The 18,404-nt window shown below is 50.5% G+C and overlaps 1 protein-coding gene across 3 annotated transcripts in view; it reads right to left on the bottom strand.

Annotated features, from left to right (window-relative positions):
- The window catches only part of VIPR2 (vasoactive intestinal peptide receptor 2), a 64,972-nt gene that overhangs the window by 19,248 nt on the left and 27,320 nt on the right, over window positions 1–18,404 (bottom strand). For 2 of the 3 annotated variants that reach the window (XM_045863951.3, XM_045863950.3), the window contains exons 4-5: window positions 16,883–16,980; window positions 768–865 (exon numbers count right to left, since the gene is read on the bottom strand). In XM_045863951.3, coding sequence (XP_045719907.1) covers window positions 768–865; window positions 16,883–16,980 — 196 coding nt within the window. Of the gene's footprint in view, window positions 1–767; window positions 866–10,584; window positions 10,798–16,882; window positions 16,981–18,404 lie in introns of those variants that run through there. The other variant, XM_045863952.3, reaches the window with a different exon arrangement.

Below are 18,404 nucleotides of genomic sequence, written 5' to 3'. Positions count from 1 at the left end.
TGTGTAAAGAGAAATAAGACCTGTGGTGATCAAATCCCTGTTAAAATAAGAGGAATATCAACTGGCTTATTTAGTACTGGGGATATTCAAGTCACAGATTTAGTCCTGAATATACTTACTAGCTCTTCCTAGACAGACGCTTCTGTTCTGAGACCAAAGCCTCTACCTTTAACCCTAACCAACCAGCTGTATACACCGCATGTCATTAGTTACCAAAAAGACCTACCGGAGGTTCGGGTGGGTGGGAACTCTAACTGCACACCAGGGAGAAAAACAGCAAAATTCAGAGTGCTTCCCACATGCCACGTAGCTTCATTAGCACCCACACTTTGCGGATCACAGAGAGGTTCAGTAATTTGTCCAAGGTCACACAGCGACCAAGAGACTGACCCAGGATTTGCATCCAGGCATCCGGCTCCTGCCTTCATACTCTTGAACACATTATACTGTTTCTTAACACTCTTAGCACCAATGGGCAAGATCACGTTGCTTCCGTATTTTCAAAGGATTTGCATAATGGCTGAGTATTTAGTAACAGCAGTTGAACTGAGTTCTTATAGCCAAAGTCCGTATTATCTCTTTATGTAAGAAATGCAGAGTATTTAAACAAAAATGTAAATATTAGCATCATATTTCACACTAGCATTCTCCAAGGGAGTTTTATTGGTTTAACACAGGGAGAGAGGGCTTGGAGACAGCGAATTTCTTTCCTCTTCTGACGGGCCTAGGTGGCTTAAATAGTAGAAATGCTTATTTCTGATACTTACCTGAAGAGGCAAAGAATTATGCTTCCGGTTGTAAGGGAAATCAGAGAGACACTGTAGCCCAGCGTGTAAATGGCCTTCACCAGAATGTAGAACGTAATCTACAAAGAGGGAGCAAAACAGCTGTGAGATTGTGGTGGTCAGCACCGAGCAATGCTTCCTTCACGCGGGCCCTCGCTGCCCGTCTCGGGGCACAACGGACAGCATCAGCCCACCTCCATGCTGAACCCAAACACTTTATTCTCCTCTTTAAATGCCCACCTATTTCCCTAAAATTCATTCTGAGTGACTGTGTGGAGCAGGGAGAGGGATGACCTGGGGGGTCCCCAACTTCGCTGTCTGATCACTATTAAATATGTCATGCATCACAAATCCGAGGTAAATTGCTGATGTCAAGAATATGAAATAAGCTGAAATTTTTCTAAAAAATATTTTCTAAAAATAAGCTGAAATCAGAGGAGGCTTGGGGGGGTGCTTCCCATGAGAGAACCCCAAAAACCACAGGCGACTGCTTTGAAAATATGTCCTGACCTAACTGGGTTTTGCTGCTCTGGACTCCGTGAGGAGTGAGGACCCAGGGGACATTCCGCACTGGCCCTGATTTCTCCATAGCCCTGTTCACACCAGCTTAGTGTAAACTCTAGAGAGGGGATGGTGCCCACCGAGCCGATTCCCAGCCCTGGGGTCAGCCAACAAACACGGGTTCAGGCTGGGGTAGGAGGGACGGCCTTGCTCCTGTAGCTTCGTCGGGCTTGGCAGCGTCCGCAGGTCAGTGGACCCCTGCAGGCTGGTCTGCACCCACTGTCCAGCCCCATTGTTATTCTTTACCATCAAGGTGATGCCCTTTTGAGGAGAGCTTTCCCTCTCCTTATTACCCTTATTATGGAAGACTCAATATGGGTAATGACATATTTCAGAAGTAAACTAAAAATTTGGAAAAAATGAATTTCTAGTTAATATTTAATGATAAAATGAAATTAATTGGTATAGCCTCTCAAATAGTTCAGGCAATCAAGGTTAGCATGAAGCTTGATCTGGCAAGCTAATGTATTAATCTGATTTTAGAAGGGTTTTTCCTTGTTAAACCTCAAGGCCCTGTTGTCATTCTTTTTAGCTCAAGAAGAGAGGAGATGTCATGCTGGCATTCTGAAAACGTCCTTGAAAACTCTAATTTTAAGTCTTTGTCCACATTCTATGTTCTATTCTGAGTGAGAGATTATAAATAGGACTGGGGCATCCTGAGCAGCTTTTTACCATTTCGTCTTGTGATCAGAGCTCACGTTAAATAACTGGAAAAGGCAGTATTTCAAACCTACCAAAAGCACAGAAAACAACATATCTATACTTAACGAGCACGTATCATGTATCTAATATACCCATCACATGTAATACATACTAACATTTTTTTTTTTTTTAAGATTTTATTTATTTATTTGACAGAGAGAGACATAGTGAGAGCAGGAACACAGCAGGGGGAGTGGGAGAGGGAGAAGCAGGCTTCCCGCAGAGCAGGGAGCCTGACGTGGGGCTCGATCCCAGGACGCTGGGATCATGACCTGAGCCGAAGGCAGACGCTTAACGACTGAGCCACCCATGTGCCCACATGTAATACATACTATACATGTAATAACAGTATCTATAATCAACAATCTCCAACCAGAGGGACAACTGAGCAAGACTGCGGGGAGACCCCCGGTAGCCGCCTCCCTGACGCTGGGACGCTGGCACCCGGGATACCTCCACAGGGCATGGGCACGACCTTGCACCGTTCCGACCTTTCTGATGAGTTCTCTTCTGCGCGTGGATGGCACGTAACTTTTATCACCCATCAACTGTGTCGTCTCTTGTCCAGTATTGGCTTCACGTGTTTTCAGCCCCTCGGCCTAATTGTACCACCGCTCTAAACAGTCAGTCTTTGCTGGGTTCCCTTGTTTGTTCATTCCTTGATTGTTGCTTCATCCTTTCTCGATTCTCAGTTCTTTTTTCTGGCTTCATTTTACCCCTGAAGCCCATTTCCTGGGCATTTTTAATGAGAGTCTGCTGACTGTGGATCCTGTCGGTTTGTTTTCTGACATGTCTCTTTCCCTCGTATTTCCAAGTGGACATTCCTCTTCTCCAGGCCCTGGGAGGGTATCTGCTGCCTGCCCTGCGGCTTGCACGTGCGTGGGCCATCGGCCTCAATCTCTGGCATCTTCTGGCAGCTGTGGGGTTCTCTGTGTATGTGGGGTGGTCAGGCTCTCTGAATCGGATTGGTGCCTCCCTCGAGCTGCATTTTCTCCGGCCAAGCCTGCAGTCACACTGTCTCCTGCCCATCCTTCTCCCTACTCCTGGAGCCCACACTCCCCATCCCAGAACTCCGGTACCTACGTCTGAGTTCCTGTGTAATGTATCTTCTCGACTTTCATGTTTAGGTCTATTTTTCCCCTTATAAGGTCTGGTAAGAGCATCTTGTTCCAGGTTTATATTTTTAATTTCCACTTTTTTTAACATTTCAAATGCACTTATTTGCATTCTATGTCTGATGACTCCATCATCTGAAGTTCTGAGGATGTAACCTGTTTGTCATCTGCTGACTTTCACTCACAGTGGCTTTTTCTTGGTGTGGTCTGTGCATTTGGAATATAAGCTTGTCTTCGGAGTGGACCTATGGGAATTTGTAAGGTCTTGGCAAAGATGCTTCCTTCCAGGAGCACCTGTGTTCACTTCTGCCAGGTACCCCCCCGCTGCTTCCATTCAAGACGCCTTACATGAGTGTCTCAGCTCAGAGCTGCATACCACCCACAAGACAGGAATGGGAAAGCCCAACCTGCAGGAGGGCATGCCCGAGGTGACAGATTTTTAGATTTTCCTCCTGGAAAGCAAAGGCGGGTACGAACAGTTTCCCTGTCACCTCCATGGCCAGATTTTTGGTCTAGCTCTCAACTCCAGACGCCCAGCACCATCCACACCTGCATGCTCTTCATAATGACCCAGCAGTTGCCCCGGAAACCAGCGGCCCCTGCTGCCTGGCACCTGATTCTCAGCTCTTTTATTGAGATTTCTTTACTTTCTTGAAATCTCAGCTGTGCATTTTAAAGCAACACTGTTATACTTCAGCATTTTTGAGTGATTTGTACTGGGAATTTTTTACCTCCAATTTCTTACAGAAGACTTTCATTTCTTGCTGAACATATTTGGTATTACTGGTTAATTTAAATCTTTCTGTTCAACACATTTACTCAGCTCTTAATTGGAACCAGACACTGAGCAAGGTGTCTTGGGAACAGGATGAGTGAGAGAAGGGTCCCACCCACGACGAACTCACAGACATATTTTCACCACTGGACTGACTGTCCCAGGAGATAATGCATGAGCTAGAAATTGAGATAGGTATAAATTAAAACATTTTTCTCTGTGTTCACTTAAAAAAAAGAATATCCACATTTCAATTTATATTACTTTGCTTAAAGATGGTTTAGATTTTACATTTCTCACGTTTTCAATCATTTGAGAAGGCTTAATCTGGTTATTTGCAAATTGCCTCTGTTAAGGGCTTTTCAAAGCAGAGTACACTCTAGGGCAAGCTAGAAACCTCAAATAAAAGGCAGCACTGGGGAAGTCTTACCAGAACAGAACGCAAAACAACCACGTAATAGCTGAGCCACGCCAGAACCAAGGCTAACGGCCGCAGAATTACATGCAGTGCTTAACAGGCAGGAAACCTGCTCACAGCCAGCTTTTAAGAGAATGAGGCATATCACAAGAAAACAATCTGGGGTCTTTGCTCAAGGAGGTAGGAGGAACAACTTTTGGGTTTTTTCTGTGTACATCTAATCTCCTGTATCGCTACCTACGTGGACAGAACTGAAGATAAGAATTACTGTTTAGAACACGAGCCCTAAAAAACTGTGTGGAGTTCTCCGTCTTTGATGCAAGTTTAAATTTATTTTCATTAGAAGTGGCTAAAACCAGCTACGTGGTTTTAAGAACTGCACAGTGGGTCTGCACAGTGCTTTCGTCTCTGGCCTCCAGAGCCCAGCCTCTGCCTCCTGATCCAGCCTCCTTCCCCAGGGTCCCCCACCTGCAGAGACCTGCTTTCTGCTCTTGGTGAGGCCATGGTGTTATGATCCATACCAGCGGTTCTCCCAGTGTGACCCCCAGACCAGCAGTGACAGCATCACTTGGGAACTTGTCCAAATGCAAACTCTCAGACCCCATCTGTCCCTGCCTGCTCCAGAACCAGAAGCCTGCAGTGATTCTGATGTGGCTCGTTCCAGAACCTCTGGTCTACACCACAGGCAGAGTTAAAATGTACACATGACCTTTCCTGTGCTGCTAAAACCCTCCACAGAGCCCTTTTGCTTGTGAGCAAAGCTGTGTGCCACAGCAAGGCAGCTGCTGGCCCCTCCTCACACTGGGTCCCCTATAACGAGAGGGCAGCCTCCACTTGCTCCCTCCATTGCTATGAACAGGCTGTGTCTTAGCATTTCCATCTTGATTCTCCTACCCACCGCTCAGCAGTCACACAGGGGTCCTTCCTCTGGGGACCCGCCCTCCCAGGCTCTGCCCTGCCCCCACCAGGTCACACTGTGGTGGCTGGAGCTCCCTGAGAGCAAGCACCAATCTTGTCCCCCTTTGCACCCAGCCCCCAGTGGGCCGCTGGGAACTGGAGATTGCAAAGCTTTACAGTTTTCAAATCTCGCCTGACCATGTCATCTGATCTTCAAACTGAGGTGAACCAGGAGGCTAGCATGATGGCCTCTGCCTAGCAGAAAGGGCTGTCACAGCGTTGGGGCGGTGGATGAGTGGGAAAGCACGCGCATCACTGTCTGGAAAACAATGGTTTCTCCCAGAACCCTCTTAATAATGATTTACCTGCTCATCAACAAGTAGCCCTTTGCATTAGGGGCAGAAAAAACACCACTGAAGCTCAGATAGCTTCTTCTTAGGATAGGTCCCACTTGAATGAGAAGGCACAGTTCCTGTCCTGAGGGTGCGTAAAGTCCTGTTGGGTGAACAAGACCAAAACACACCTGGAAAACGCACGAGTAAGAGCTAACCTGCATTTCTAACTCCGAATTCAGACTGAATGGCCAAGGCACGAACAGGGGCAAGAAGAGGTGGGTGGGGGGAGCTGGTAGAGGAGCACTCGGGGCAGGGGAGGAGAACTGTGTTCTCCAGGCTGCAGGGGGTGGGGTGGGGGCCACTGGCCAGGAGGAGCGGGGCATCCGGGCCCCCGAGAGACAACACCAACACTGGAGACACTTCTCCCCGACTCCAGGATGCACACACGCACGCACACATGCGCACGTGGACTCACACAGTCCATCTCCCCGTGTGGCGGCCGGCAAGGGTTGAGGGCTGTGCTTGCTTCACGCTAAAGGACATGCAGGGGTATGATGGCCAGTCCAGGGGCCTTCACTTTGGGGTGGTTTCTGGGGTGGTGGCAGGATTCCAAGAGCCCGTGGACCAGCAGCCCCGTCAGATTACAAGGAGGTGCTTGTTCTCGCCATAAAAAGTGGAAGCCTGAGGCTTTCTTTGTTTTATTATTTATTTATTTATTTAAGATTTATTTATTTGTTGGGGGGAAGGGGCAGAGGGAGAGAGAGAGAATCCCAAGCAGACTCCCAGCTGAGCATAGAACCTAAGGGTGGGGCTTGATCCCATGACCCCCAAGGGTCAGACGCCTAAGTGACTCACCACCTTGGTGCCCCAAGGCTTTCTTTGAAACAAATGTGTTAGAGATCGTTAGAAACTACCACCTATTTATGGGGAATGTGGTCCACGACGCCATTTATTTCCCTAGTGCACAGCAAGACATCAAAGCCCCATTCACAAGACGTACACCTGGTCTCAAGATCCAGGATGAAGCTCACAATCACCCGTTGTAAGTTTCTTCTTGCTAGTTATTGGCAAAATATCTTTTATGACCCAGGTATTCTACTAAAGCCATTCTGCTTAGGGGACTGTAACAATTCTCAAGACAGTGGTGGAGTGTTCTGCAATTTACAAAATGTAACACAAAATTTATTCACGTCTCCCAACAACCTTGGGAAGGAAACTGACTGAATATTATCACCATGTTCCTATTAACAGACAAGGAACCTGAACCCCAGGAGGGGAGAAGCAAGTTTAAGGACATGGGACCCTCAAGTTGTGGAGCCAAGACTCCAGCCTAAACCCCATCGTGTCATCCCCCAGGAGAGACCACAGTTACTCTTTTGTTTTGATTTTTTTTTCTTTAAGAGGAATCAGTTCTGCATGTAAGGAGTTTGGAAGTTGCCACTGAATCCTGGTAAAGAATGAAAGTCTGAACAAACTGAAAAACCAACCACTTTTCTTGGATCTGCAAGACAAGGGAGGACACAGGACCCGCGGCTGCCCCACAACCGGAGAGACAGACGGGTGGTCAACGGGAGTCCCTGCTTGCCAGGGCAGAGTCACGAGACGTACTACTGATTCAGCTGCAGCCCTCGAGCCAGCCTGGCGTTGGCAGGCAAAGGGCTCAGTGGAACAGAACGGAGCCCGAACAGAGATCCACATAAGTACCGGCACGACATTTGACGACGGAGCAGAGGCAGTTCAGTGGCGGAAGCACAATGTCCTTGTCACATCTACCAGAACCAGTGGGCATCCCCATGCAGAACAGGAATCGAGACTCAGGCTCACAGCTGCACAAACGTTAATGCAGATGGATCACAGATCTGAATGTAGAACGCAAACCTAGGAAACTCCTGTTAGATGCAGAGGAGAGAACAGAGAAGACCCTGGGTGTGGCGAAGCCTTCGAAGACACAGCACCAGAGACAAGGTCCACGAAAGAAAGAAAAACTAAACTCCTGCTCTGCCATCGACCATGTCAGAGAGTGAGAAGACAAGCGCAGACTGGAGATGCACCTGATGAAGGACTGTCACTCAAAACACACAAAGAACTCTCAAAACTGAACTGAGAAAAGAAACAACCCCATTAAAAAAAAAACAAAATGGGCCAAACACCTTACTAGACACCTCCCCAGAGAACACGTACAGGTGGTAAGTAAGCTCATGGAGAGATGCTCCACACAAGGGCACAGACCGTGGTGCTTGTGGAACTGTGTTTGTGCTCCTGGGATCAGCACCCACGGTGCACAGGACAGTGGGTGCTCCCTCTGGCTCAGGCCTATGTCCCGTGAACACACAACAGCGCGGGTTCGTTGCCTTCTGCGTCTGCAGTGGGCGCTCCCTCTGGCTCAGGCCTATGTCCCGTGAACACACAAGAGCGCGGGTTTGTTGCCTTCTGCGTCTGCTTCTCCGGCCAGAAGTGCTGATAACAACCATGCTGTGTCCCACAGCTCGTCGGGGGATTAAATGAGATGGCCCACAGAGAGCTTAGTAAATGCTCTTGGTAAGCGATTTATGTTACTTGGTTTGATTTTATAATGAAAACCATCTTTATAATGAAAGAGGTTTTAAAGACGATTAATCCAATGACCCAAGTCGTCCTCATTCAGGTGAAGAAATACTTCTCAAGCTTCCTCTGTACACGTGTTGCGTTCACAGAGAAGGTCCGAACACGCTGGAGAGGGCTCTCCTCTTCCCCATCCAGCCCAGACTGGCCCTGCAGTGGAAGGGCAGGGGCCCCGAGCCAGAGCCTCCCGGCGGCTGCTTCTGGGTGGTCAGAGGCACAGCCCCAGCCTGCGGAGAAAGCGGAGGAGCCCTGAGCTGTAACTAAGGGCCTCTCTAGTCGTGGATGCTTCACTTTCAGAGTCATGGGGAGACAGGCGCGGGTCCCACCTGGAACCATCAGAGACACCTGGGCATTTGGGGCAGGTGTTGACTCCGCGTGGGAGCTGGGCTCCACAACTCGGAGGGCACAGGAAGGCACCGCGGAGAGCTCAGTGCTAATGATTTAGGAGCTGCCGGGTGCGCGTGTGTGCGCGTGAGTGTGTGCGTGCGTGAGACCAGCCTCCCACGCCCTCCTCCCCTCCTCTGTGAAGTCGCCAGCTCTCCTGAGGAAGGAGCAGACACCTGGAAAATGCCTCTTGAGAGCTCAGATGCCCCGTGGAGGGGCGGGTGCGTCCAACTCTGTCTGAGACCCCTATTCTGAATAAAGGCTGCCTTCCCGGAGAAACTCTGCATTGTTACTTTGCTTGGGGCCCGCGGTGATAATGGCAAAGTGATTTTGCAGCTTGCTCGCATGTGGCTGCAGGGGTGACATTCTAAGGAGGAGGGGCGCTGGGGGGAGGGGCCGCCCCTTGGTTTAAGTCACTACATGGAACGTTCCTTTGTTAGTGTGGAGGGCTCTGAGGAAAAAAGTGACTTTCTTTTAAAATCCAAATATGGCATTTCTGAAGTAAACAGCCACAGATATTTTGGAGGATTTTATCCACTGAGACCTGAATGTCATTGTGAGAAACATCAGACTAACGCCAACAGACAGCCGCTTACAGACTCACAGGCCCGTGTTCTTCAGAGACACAATGTCATGTGAGAGAAAGACTGAGGAATGTTCCAGATTGGAAACCCCTGAAGAGTCACGACAAGCCTGTACTGGGACCCGGACAGGATCGGGGCCCAGATGGCAGATGGTGTAACAGCCAAAACGTTACATTTCCTAAACTGGATGACAGTGCTGAGGCTAGAGAACATCCTCACTTTTAAAAGACTCACGCTCACGTTTTAAGAGTCAGAGGGAGGGTGCACCACGGCGATGGGTGGTGCCCGCACACCCGCAGCTCCCCGGGGCACAGGCCGCCGGGGTGAGACTGCCTGGAGACTCGGCTGCAGACGCGCCGGTCCCCCGCAGCTTCTGAGCACACAGGGCGCCACAGAGACACGGTGTGACGGTTGTGTTTCCTCATTGTTCTGACAAAGTCCAGGGTTAAAAGGCAAACGTAGCCGAGAAATGATTTGACAAACTTGGCATACATTTAAGAGGCTTTTTTTTTTAGACTAAAATTAGATTTTATTTGAATACAAAAGTAGTATCTGCTTACTTCTGAGAAAGTCGTAAATATAACAAAGAGATTTTTAAAAGGGAGCACATAGCTATCACAAGGACCTCCCCGTTCCGAGGAGCTTCTGTCCTTTGTCAGCGGCTCTTGTGGCCGTGGCCCGCGTCCAGCCCCAAATCCCTCAAAGCCCGCCCAGGCGACTGACAGTCAGCAGGGGAACTTTGTCAAAACTTCATCTCCTTTTGCTGGGTCTCTAATAGAGCTCCCTAGTCCCCAGTAAAACAAATATTGCTAGTTTCCATCCTTTCCTCAATTATTTCAATTAGTCCTAAAATTTGTACACCAAACGGAGAAACTAGTAGGACTGCTCGATGAATAGCCTGCCAGAGGACCAGGGCCTTCCCTCCTGTCCCCACCTGAGGGCCTGGCCAGGGCAGCCAGCACTCCAGCCTTGCAGACTGCTGCTGCCTGAGCCCCAAATGCCCGTCTCTCCGGGCAAGGCTGCTCATAGACAAGCCCACGGAAAGCGGGGGATCAGGGAGGTCAGACCCTTCTCAAGAGCCCCGTTCCGGGTTGAGACCAGTCTGGTGCTGTTCAAACTTCTGCCAGGGCCCCAGCCTGCAGCCCTGAGTTTTGCCCGATGTGCCCCGTTCTGTGGGCACACCCGGTCCTCACCTTTGTTTGACAAGAAACAGAGGCCTTGTGCTCACCAGAGCAGGGCCCTGGGCTCATGGTGGAGCCTTCCCACCCCTGTGAGACTCCGTGGGTCTTCTTTGGCCTTGGAAAGACTCATTCCTTTATTGGGCAAGTATTACACATCACTGTCACAGGTTCAGTTAAAACTAGCATAAAAATAGCGCATAACTGTGCCTGTCTCATGAATCTCCTGTATAAGTACCGCGCACTAACCGATTGCGCCACTGGAGCTCCTCTCATGAATCTTCTGAATCATGTCTCTGCTCGTGGTCAGATTTCTGCCTCGCATGAGTCAGCCGGCTCATGCGAGCCCGGCTCTGCCACGGCAGGCTGCGGCGTCGTGTGCTCTGCTTACGGCGTTCTGACCCAGCCTTCCTGCTCATGTTGCCCCCTCTCAGCTTAGCTGAGTCGGCGCCTGCCTCGCTGTCCAGCTCCCAGTGTCCCCCACTGCTGATGGGCAGTCCACCTGAGGACTCACATGCCCCTGAAAACCACAGTGGGAAGCTCCCTCCTGCCATCTGATGTGAAACGAAGCAGACACAGCCCTTGGAGCTGGTTCAGAAGCTGGATTAAATGGGCAACTGTAACAGAAACAAACACGGGGTGGAGGTGCGCCAGATCTCGGGTTGGTTGGCATGCCTGGAGGCGCACACTTTGCCGCATTCAGGGCTCTCATCCTGGCTCCACGTCCCATGGCAGCTGCTCAGCACGGCCCTGAGGGACCCCTCACAAGGGACTCCTTGTGAGGACTGAGCAAAATGCCAAAGTGCACCTGACCCAGTTGCCCCACAGACACCAGGGCGGCCGTGATCTTTGTTGTCAGGGTGGGGAATCTTGGGGAGGCCACACCGGCATTTAGGCAGACAGAGTTACTGGTGTTTCTGAAAGCTGAGAGGAGAGTGCAAAAATATTTTTAGGAATATGGCATAATATGGAAGAAATGTGTCCACTTGATGCATGGGGAGGCTGAGATGCCAGACAGTTCTCTTGGTTAAATTTAGCTGAGGCGCTCTTTATTTAAGAACTATGTTAGCAAATATATAATATAGGAGACACATGGAGTGCACCACCTTGCGTGTCCACTGCACACGGGATGCCAGTGCGTGGCTGGGGGCGCCCTCTGGCCGGGCAGAGTGTTCAGCTTTAGGGCAGAGTCACGCATGACGACTGAAGCAAAGCCAAGGTGGGGGGGTGCTGCCCTAGGTCCTTCTACATTCATCTGGAAGATTCCTGATACTCAGGAGAAAGGAGGCACCTCTGACCCCATAGAGACCTGTGGCTGCTAAATTTCTAGGCTCTTCCATGTTCCACCAGCTCTCAGCATCCCTGGGAGACGGGTTGGGGCCCTGGCCTGAGGGGGTGCCCCGAACCAGAGCCTCAAAACAGCCTTTGCTGCAGGAAAAATGCCAAGAGACTGCTATGGTCAGGGGAGCCCCGGGGTGGGGGCCAGGCCTGGAGGGATGGACGACCAGGCAGATAACTCCAGGTAGAATGACTCCTGCTGGCAGTCCGGGCTGAGGCTGAGAACATGACCCTAGGACAGCTTCTTCAGCCCCATGAGTGGGGACACCCACACGTCCCTGGAAGGGTGGGGCACGGGAAAGGACAGAGGGCAGCTCCTGGCATGACCCTTGTGGGCCCCTGGGAGTGCTCCTTCAATCCTTAATGGGATGAAGCACTTCGTGCAATGGTTCAAAGATCAAAGTCCCGAGAGGAAAATGCTCCTACGGCTGGCAAGGCACATGCCCGAAGGTGGTTTTGGTGGGAGAGGGTCACAGACAAGGAAGATTGGACACAGAAACCAGGACCTGGTGACAGAGAGAGTCTGAGCCAAGCCTGGCCAGCTTTATTATCTCACTGTGAGACCCAGAACATAAAGGCCCAGACCACTGCTAAACCGGGCTGCCTTGGTCCAGATTGAGAAACAGCTTCACCATAGTGGTTCCCGCCATCATCTGAGAGGCCTCTGGGGTCTTCGGACACTGTTTTCCTTCATGGGACTCCCCATTCCCGAATTTATTTTATCTTCCGATTCCCTTGCTGCGTGTAACCAAGCCTGTGGCTTTTGTGGAGGCTAATTTTTTTCTTTAATTCAATTAATTCTGAAACCAACAAAGTTTGCACACACAACACCCAGGGCAAAGTCTGGCTGTGTGAGAGCAGGAAATCCAATTAAAATCATAAAACCGGGAGGATAGTGAGCTGCTGATGAGATGAGGAGTGACATCAGAAGCAGAGTTCACTGGGCTCATGGCCAGGGTTGCAGCTCCCCTCAGCTGCCCGAGGAGACCCAGCTGGGGCCGCGAACCCTCCGGGCCCTCTGCACGACCGCCACACCGCGTGGTTCTTGTCTTCCACAGGATCCCTTAAACAACCAAATATTCAAAGTATGTGACCAGCAGAAACTGCAAGCAGGAAGAAAAGTTATTCACTTTGGTTTTGTGCCTTCATTCTTTTCGCGTCCACACGTTAAAATATTTTGACTTTCTAATCCATTAGTAGGGAATGTGCATTCATGATATTTGTAGAATCTCTGAAATGTTTAATTAAGAAGACAAATAACTCTTCAAACTGGATGGAAAAGCATCGGAAAAGCAGAGACACTGTGCTTCACAAAGGCAGGGCTCAGTCACTCGTGTTTCCGAGGGCCTGGAAGAGTTTTCCATCAGTTTTCCTGGGAATGCCACCTACGGTGTGGCCCAGGGGAAACGTAAGGAAGAGGAGCTGCCGGCTTTGACTTGTCAAGGGTGCCAACGTTGCCTCGAATGTCAGCTCTCAGCACCTGCCCACGGCCACACTGAGTTCGTGATAACAGGACAGACTCACAACACCGGGATTCCCAAAAAGCGACTGTGGAATGAATGAATGGGGATGGGCCCACCCTCGAATAGGGACCCACAACTGGCTCGGAATAAATGCTACTGGGAGGTCTGGGGACACTCTGCTTCCACCCCACACAGGCGTCTGGGATACCTGCAGACGGTGGAACCGGAGGTGTGTCAGAACCCCACCCCCTCACTCCGGGCCCCAGAGGGCCAAGACTGTTCTGGTTGCCGAGGCCTGCCTTCTTGCCTCTGAAACGGGCTGATGGCACCCATTAGGGTCACCTGGGAGGCAGGTGTCATGTGGCAGGGTGCCCTGAAGCCACTCCTGGAGTCCTGGTCATTGTGAAGAAGGGCAGTCCCCACTCCCGGTCAGCCTGCAGGGTCAGCAGAACAGGGCCTGTGAATACTTCCTGCTCCAGGACAGTCCTGAGGCTTCAGGTGAATTCTGTACCAGTTCAAGGCTTATTCTCAGAAAGCCAATAGGATGGTCTCCTGGGGGCGCCTGGGTGGCTCAGTTGGTTAAGCGACTGCCTTCTGCTCAGGTTATGATCCTGGAGTCCCGGGATCGAGTCCCACCTTGGGCTCCCTGCTCAGCAGGGAGTCTGCCTCTCTCTCTGACCCTTCCCCCTCTCATGCTCTCTATCTCATTCTCTCTCTCAAATAAATAAATAAAATCTTTAAAAAAAAAGGATGGTCTCCTGGTTTGGTCCTATTAAAGAGCTAAACAGCAGTTTGGGACTAGTCTAGAACCTGAACTCCACAGGTTATCTTCCTGTGAAGACGTGTTCTGAATTCAGATTCGACCTGGACAGGTCACCGACTTTGAGCTACACTTGGAGGCTCAGCAGACACGATCATGGCACCAAACCTCCGTCTTCCAGCGGGAGCAGCTCAGTGGCTGCCAGAGCCGTCAGTCCCAGTGTTCGGGGCTCTCTACCACCTCGTGTTTCCTGCCCAACAGGCCACTCACGAGAGGCTGACATCTCACGGGGCCTTCTCGCAGAATCCAGTCAGTACAAGAAGAACGACATGAAGTCTCACTGTGCCGTGTAGGACAGCCCCCGACCAGTTGCAAAGCCCGATGTGGTGAGACTCCAAAACCAGCAGGCTGATCTGGAGCTGAGGAAAGACCAGAGGTAGGAGAGAAGGCAGAGGACCTGAGAGGACATTCTGTGGCATCAGATTCTGAATACGTGTCCTTTTACTGAGGCCCTGGGAGCAGCTCTGCATCCGTGCTTCCCTGGTCACAAGCCTGGCTGAGGGCGCAAACGACCCCTGGTGTCCTTCGGGACGTGCGGGATGGAGCGCAGCAGCACAAGCTCCCTGAGGGACACCAGGTGCGCACAGGCCCCCGAGCAGTTCCCTGCCGGCTGGAGAGAGCGCAGGCGCCACCCCAGGCTTCACTGGCAGCTCAGGTGACTGCACGCCGAGGGGGAAGGTGAATACTTCTGACACAGAGAAGCTGAATCTCAGTGATTGCACAACAGAAAAGAGCTGGGGCCCCGACGATGTCATGTCACACCCGAACCTCAGTGTTTCCCTCTGGAAGGTGGGCTGTCACCAGGACTAAAGAACACAAGGTGTCGGGGACGTGGGGGATGTTAGTCAAAGTGTACAAACTTCCAGTTATAAGAGGAATAAGGTCTGTGTCTCACCAAAAAAAATAAGTAAATAAAAGGTAAATATGTGAGGTGATAGATACTTAGCTTGACTGAGGGGATCACTTTATGGTGTATGTACATACACAGGTCAGAACATCACGCTGCATACAGGCATATGCCGTGGAGATACTGCGGGCTTGATCCAGACCACCGCGGGGAAACAAACATGGCCATGAGGGGATTCAAGCGAATTGTTTGGTTTCCTAATGCTTCTAAGAGTTACGTATACACCATCGCGTAGTTTCTGAATGTACAACAGCATTATATCTAAGAAAATGATGTACATATCTTAGTTAAAAAATACTTTGTTGTTAAATAATGTTAGTCATCATCTGAGCTTTCAGTGAGTCCTATCACTGATCACAATCATCCTAACAAATATAATAATCATCAGAGTGTTAGAAATATTGTCAGAATTAGCAAAATGTGACACAGAGAGACGAAGTAAGCAAATATCGTTGGAAAAATGTCCCCCACAGACAGTGCAACGTTGCCCCAATGTTCAGTTTGTAAAACACAGTATCCGCCAAGTGTGATCCTGTGACGTACGCCCGTACCTTAACTATAAACAGTGTTTGCATGTCAGTCACACCTCAACAGAAAAAGACTGCTGAGATGATGTTGGTAATTGATGGGGTTCATAGTGTGCACTGGACAACACCAGTGATCCCACCACCCACCACCATCATCCTGGCAGTTGGCCAGACGCCCTTCAATTAGTGAGAAACTCGCTAAAATGTAAGGTACTTCCTTTTCTAGGGTTTACTAATTTGGTGGCAAGAGAATTGGCTTTATACTGTAAATCTTGGTGAGGAGAGCAAAGACAGTCCCTCTATAAAAAAGGAACATGAAAGATGTGTTAATCCCCCAGGAAAATGTATCTGACAGTGACATTCGTACCAGTCTCACTGATGGTGGGGTGGCAGGGCCCAAGGTTGGAGGGAGGTGAGACCAGCATGCATGAGTAGCGAGGTATTCCCTAAGGCTCTTTAAGAGGGCCTCAAGTATGTTCTCACACAGCGGGTGTTTGCAGGGGATGGGGGCATGAAACGCATGGTATTCACCTGTCATTAATATGGCATTGAGGGGGTGCCGCGGTGGCTCAGTCGTTAAGCGACTGCCTTTGGCTCAGGTCGTGATCCCGGAGTCCCGGGATCGAGTCCCGCATCGGGCTCCCTGCTCAGCGGGGAGTCTGCTTCTCTCTTGACCCTACCCCTTCTTGTGCTCTCGCTCACTCTCTCACTGTCTCTATCTCAAATAAATAAATAAAATCTTTTAAAAAATACGGCATTAGGGGGTGAAGGAACGCGGCCCAAGGGGAGGACGGTGACCTGGTTTTCTGGTGGTAAACAAAGTAAAACCACAGTCATACAATGTTGCAGGGTGAACATGCAGGAAAGAACAGCCCCCCCAGCCCTGGGGCTGAGCAGAGCTGAGCGGACTTGATTTGACACATCACTTAAACAATCACGCTCCCAGAGAAAGGGCTCATCTTGAGCGCACCTCCGTTACAGCACGCGGACCAACGCTGCAGCCCTTGCCAGAGGCGGAGTCCCCAACACACCCTGGGCACTGTTGGCCAGGGACATGCTCAGTCTCTCAGTTTGCAAACACGCTCAATCATTAGTCCTGTCTCCTGCTGCTGGCCCACGGCTAAAAACACGGCTGCACAGCTTCTGGATGACCCGCTTTGTGGCGAAGTCCTAGACAGACTAAAGAAACCTGTCGGCAGAGTGGATGCTCATTAAAGCTCATTTCAGGCAGGCAGAGCCATTCGGGCTAACTGAAAGCAGGCAAAAAGAATCAGGCTTTCCTGCCTCCAAAATGACGGAACCATGAAATGAGCCAAATGCGGGGCACAGAACTGAAATAGGGACTTTGCCCAAGTTGGCCATCAAGAAGCAGCACTGCTCTTTGCAGGAAAGGAAATGTACATAATTCTTGTCGGGCAGCACACGGACGCTGTTTCGCGTGCACTTCCAGAAAAGGGACTAGAAAGTGCGAGAGTCACGCGGGGGCCCTTACCTTGCTCTCGTCCTCGGCATCATTATAGCCGCAGGCGTCTACGAAATCTGGAAACATCTCTGACCACCCATCACTTGTACAGTTTTTGCTTATGTTTCCTGGAAGATAAAATGTAGGCGTTAGGCCTGCAGGTCCACAGCAGCTGGCCTCGGTGCTGACGAGCAGGCTCGCAGGCGCATGGCCCTAGATGCCTCCTCTCTCTGGTCAGCGAGGAGCAGAGTGCAACCCATTCAGCCACTTCACAGTGTGTGCATTCATCCCCCCGGAAGCTGGGTGGCTCGCGGGAGAGCTTCTGTGTCATGAGGCATGGTGCAGTGGTAACCATCATAATGGATGGTGGTGTTATTATTAAGGAGCACAATGAAAATTAGCAGACTCATATTCTGTCCAGGGAGAGAGAGTGATTGCCAAATCCCAGCCATTCCAGAGCCTGCTATGCCATTCCATCCTGTTCTGTGCCAGTTCCCTCATCAGCTGCCCTGGGCGCTGCACTGGTCACTGACGTTGGACGAACAGACAGTGGGTGTAAGATTTAAACTGCATGAAATAAAGGCCGTTTTGATCTTACAGCACCATTTTTTTTTGCTCTTAATTATGTAAACGTGTATGTTAAACTCAGGAATGCAATGTTCCCTCTATTTAAAAGAAAGTATCAGGGCGCCTGGGTGGCTCAGTTGGTTGAGCCTCTGACTCTTGGTTTCAGCTCAGATCATGATCTCAGGGTCATGGGATCGAGCCCCGTGTAGGGCTCTGCGCTCAGGGCAGTCTACTTGAGATTCTCTCCCTCTGCTCCTTCCCCCGACCCGACACACTCTCTCTCTCTCTAATAAATAAATAAATTTAAAAAAAAAAGAAAGTGTCCTCAGTAGGTGACCGCACTAGGTGCTGAGTGGTGCTGAGTGACCTAAGGGCAGGGCACTGATCACCTGTGACAGGGCTGGGACTTGCAGGGCAGGCTTTGGGAAGCTCAGGCCTGGGAAGGCACTTCCTGCCCTTGGTGCTGGGAGGCTCAGCAGCTGATCACCCACCAAGCTTCCTCCCTGACTCACAGCCCCTGGGGCTTTCAGAATAGCAGACATTTTCACTCACGTCACCTCTTTTTGCTTTGGGCCAACACTGAGGCAGACTTGGTGGGCATTACTGTTTCCATTTTACAGATGAGACTGAGTTCAGTAACACCCGCAAGGTTCTGTGATGACTGAGTGGCGGAAATAGGTTTTCTCACTCAAAAACCCTTTATGTTTTCTACACGAAGGTGGCCTATGTGATTGATTAATCAGACAAAATCAAGAGCAAGGCGCATTCACATTGAGGTGATAATATGCATAGGCAATTCTTGGCATGCTGCATGGAGGCAGGTGGGAGGGCCCAGATCCTGAGCTTCTGGCAAGAAAGTGGGGTTAGGGGGCCTCAGCAAAGCCCCTGGCAGCTTCATGTGGGCTTGCTCTGCCACTCTCTAACACTGCTGTCCCCTGCGTTTTTCTGATTCCAGGCCCCAAACCTCCTCCTGCTCTAACCCCAG

This window comes from Mirounga angustirostris, unplaced genomic scaffold (assembly GCF_029215605.1).
Source record: "Mirounga angustirostris isolate CCGP_5_RB_7025 unplaced genomic scaffold, mMirAng1.0.hap1 SCAF_12, whole genome shotgun sequence".
Classification (NCBI taxonomy): Eukaryota; Metazoa; Chordata; class Mammalia; order Carnivora; family Phocidae; genus Mirounga; species Mirounga angustirostris.
This window is presented reverse-complemented; position numbering and strand designations above follow the sequence as displayed.